The following is a 2,298-nucleotide window of genomic DNA, read 5'->3' as shown; positions in this document are numbered from 1 at the left end:
TTTCTTCAAATCTGACTGTTAAAAGTTTTATTAGAATTGGATTTAAAAGAGAAATATGAGAATGGGGAATGAATTTGTTAAAACTGTTGTTTTGGTAATTTGATTTGTCCTAGATATGTATATTATATTTTAATAATAATAATAATAATCGTGTATATTATATAATTATTATAAAAATAAAATTTACTAATATTTAATTAATTATAAACAATGATGCCCTAAGCCTGGCTATAACCTTTACGTTCATTACTGTTGTTTTTTCTCCGTTCACCACCATGTCTTCAGACACAAAGAAAAGCCGTGGCCGTCAGAAGATCGAGATGAAGAAAATGAGCAACGAGAGCAACCTCCAAGTCACCTTCTCCAAGCGCCGTACCGGACTCTTCAAGAAAGCCAGTGAGCTTTGCACTCTCTGTGCTGCCGACGTGGCACTTGTTGTGTTCTCCCCCGGAGAGAAGGTCTTCTCCTTCGGTCACCCTAACGTCGACGCCGTGACTGACAGCTACCTCGCACGTCCCCCACCGCAGGACATGGGCACCATGCAGTTCATCGAGGCTCACCGCCTGGCCAACGTGTGTGACCTCAACGCGCAGCTCACTCAGATCAACGCCCAATTGGAGGCGGGAAAGCAGCGCGGGGAGGAGCTGAATCGCATGAAGAAGGACTCACAGTCCAAGCAATGGTGGGTTCAGCCCATCGAGGAAATGAGCCCAGCCCAGATGGAGCAGTACAAGGCGTCCTTGGAGGAGCTGAAGAAACTGGTTGCGCGTCTTGCTGAGAGGGCCATGCTTGAGAGTGCAACAAACCAGACTTGTCAGTTTTTTCCTGGGGCTCCTTCCTCTTCCAACTCTTCCAATCTGCTACATCACCCGCACCCTCCTCAGGTGTTCCCACAACCGCTGATTCAGCCACCCATGCTTCAGAACTTCATGTTTCCTGATGGGAGCATCGTAAGCCACCATGGGTTTAATCACATGGAAGTGGGAGGATATGCACCTGGACCTGCTGGTGTTTTCTTTTGATCCATTCAATGGTGTGACATGGTTACTATTCATTAGGGTTCGGGTATTTCAGACATATCTTGAACCATAATCATCGATGTCATTACCGTTGTAGTGTTCTTGTTTTATTTTAATTATGTAAATAAACTACATCTTATTTATTTGTCTTTTGGGTCAAACTATTTTTTACTGTCTTAGTTTAAAATATTAAATATATGACTGTCTCCATTTATTTTAGTTGATTCCTTTTATAGGAACCTTGATCAACACATACACTTCTTCTCGATGAATGGATGAAAAAGAGATAAAAAAAATAGCAATGTGATAAATGATATATCTTGAGAATAAAATATAATAAGAAAATAATGTTAAAGAAAGACATTACTGAAAATTAAGTATACAAATATAACTATTCTTTCTATTCAAATGTGTTACAAAAGTTATAGAAGTGCAAATTTATTTCTCTTTTTTTATTGGTGTTTTTGTTTTTTTTTTAAATAAATTAAAATGATGATGAGAGATATTGTAAGGTCGTGGTAGATAAAATTAATATAAGTTACACTGTGAGAGATAAAAAATAATTAAAAAATTTAAATTTATTATATATATATATATATATATATATATATTATGATGAAGTTTTAGAGTAATGCACGTCTAGTAAATCATTCTAATATTCAAGAAATGAGTGAGGGTTCGGAGTGTAGGAACTAATTGAAGGAAATAAGAGAAAACAAAAGGTTATAGCAACTGATTAAACGTAATTGCACAAAATTGCAAAATTAATCTTGTTTATTTTGATTTACTCAATCTCATATATAATAAAATTACAATTACTGACCATTAATGCAATATAACGGTAAAATAGTTTAAGGGTAATACAATCAAAATTAATAACCAACATCCTCCCTTAATTCTGATTTGGAACCACCTTTCCAATTTGAGTCATGATATTGTTTTTCTCAATCGCCATCAATTCTTCATTCATAACCTTTGCCATTTGGGGTGTTGAATGACAATGGCAAGTCTCACAGGTTCTGATTCTGTAAGAAAAGCAAAGTGAACCAAATCTCCGTTGTCATCAACTTCATCATCAAGATTTACTTTGCAATTTTGAAGGTGTACAGGTTGTCGCTGCTACCTTCTTGGTCGCTCCATCATAGTTGCAACTTCAGGTTGAATTACAACTTCAGGTTGAACTACAACTTCAGGTTGAAGCTTCAAGAGTGACTCCATCTTCCACGTCATCGTTCAAAACGTAAATATATCGTTTTTTCGATTCCATTTCAGTTGTTGC

The 2,298-nt window shown here is 36.6% G+C and overlaps 1 protein-coding gene across 1 annotated transcript; it reads left to right on the top strand.

Moving 5' to 3' along the window:
* The first annotated feature begins 275 nt into the window (after positions 1-275).
* Positions 276-1,022, top strand: LOC137816212 (agamous-like MADS-box protein AGL62). The gene has a single exon (XM_068619290.2). It carries the CDS (start codon positions 276-278, stop codon positions 1,020-1,022), a length of 747 nt encoding a protein of 248 aa, XP_068475391.1.
* Positions 1,023-2,298: the final 1,276 nt, after the last annotated feature.

Source organism: Phaseolus vulgaris, chromosome 1, assembly GCF_051622355.1.
Source record: "Phaseolus vulgaris cultivar YP4 chromosome 1, ASM5162235v1, whole genome shotgun sequence".
Classification (NCBI taxonomy): domain Eukaryota; kingdom Viridiplantae; phylum Streptophyta; class Magnoliopsida; order Fabales; family Fabaceae; genus Phaseolus; species Phaseolus vulgaris.
The sequence above is the reverse complement of the archived record's forward strand: the minus strand, read 5'-3'. Positions and strand labels throughout refer to the sequence as shown.

Coding starts and splice junctions, on each gene's coding strand:
- LOC137816212 (XM_068619290.2), top strand. CDS start 276: ATGTCTTCAGACACAAAGAAAAGCCGTGGCCGTCAGAAGATCGAGATG.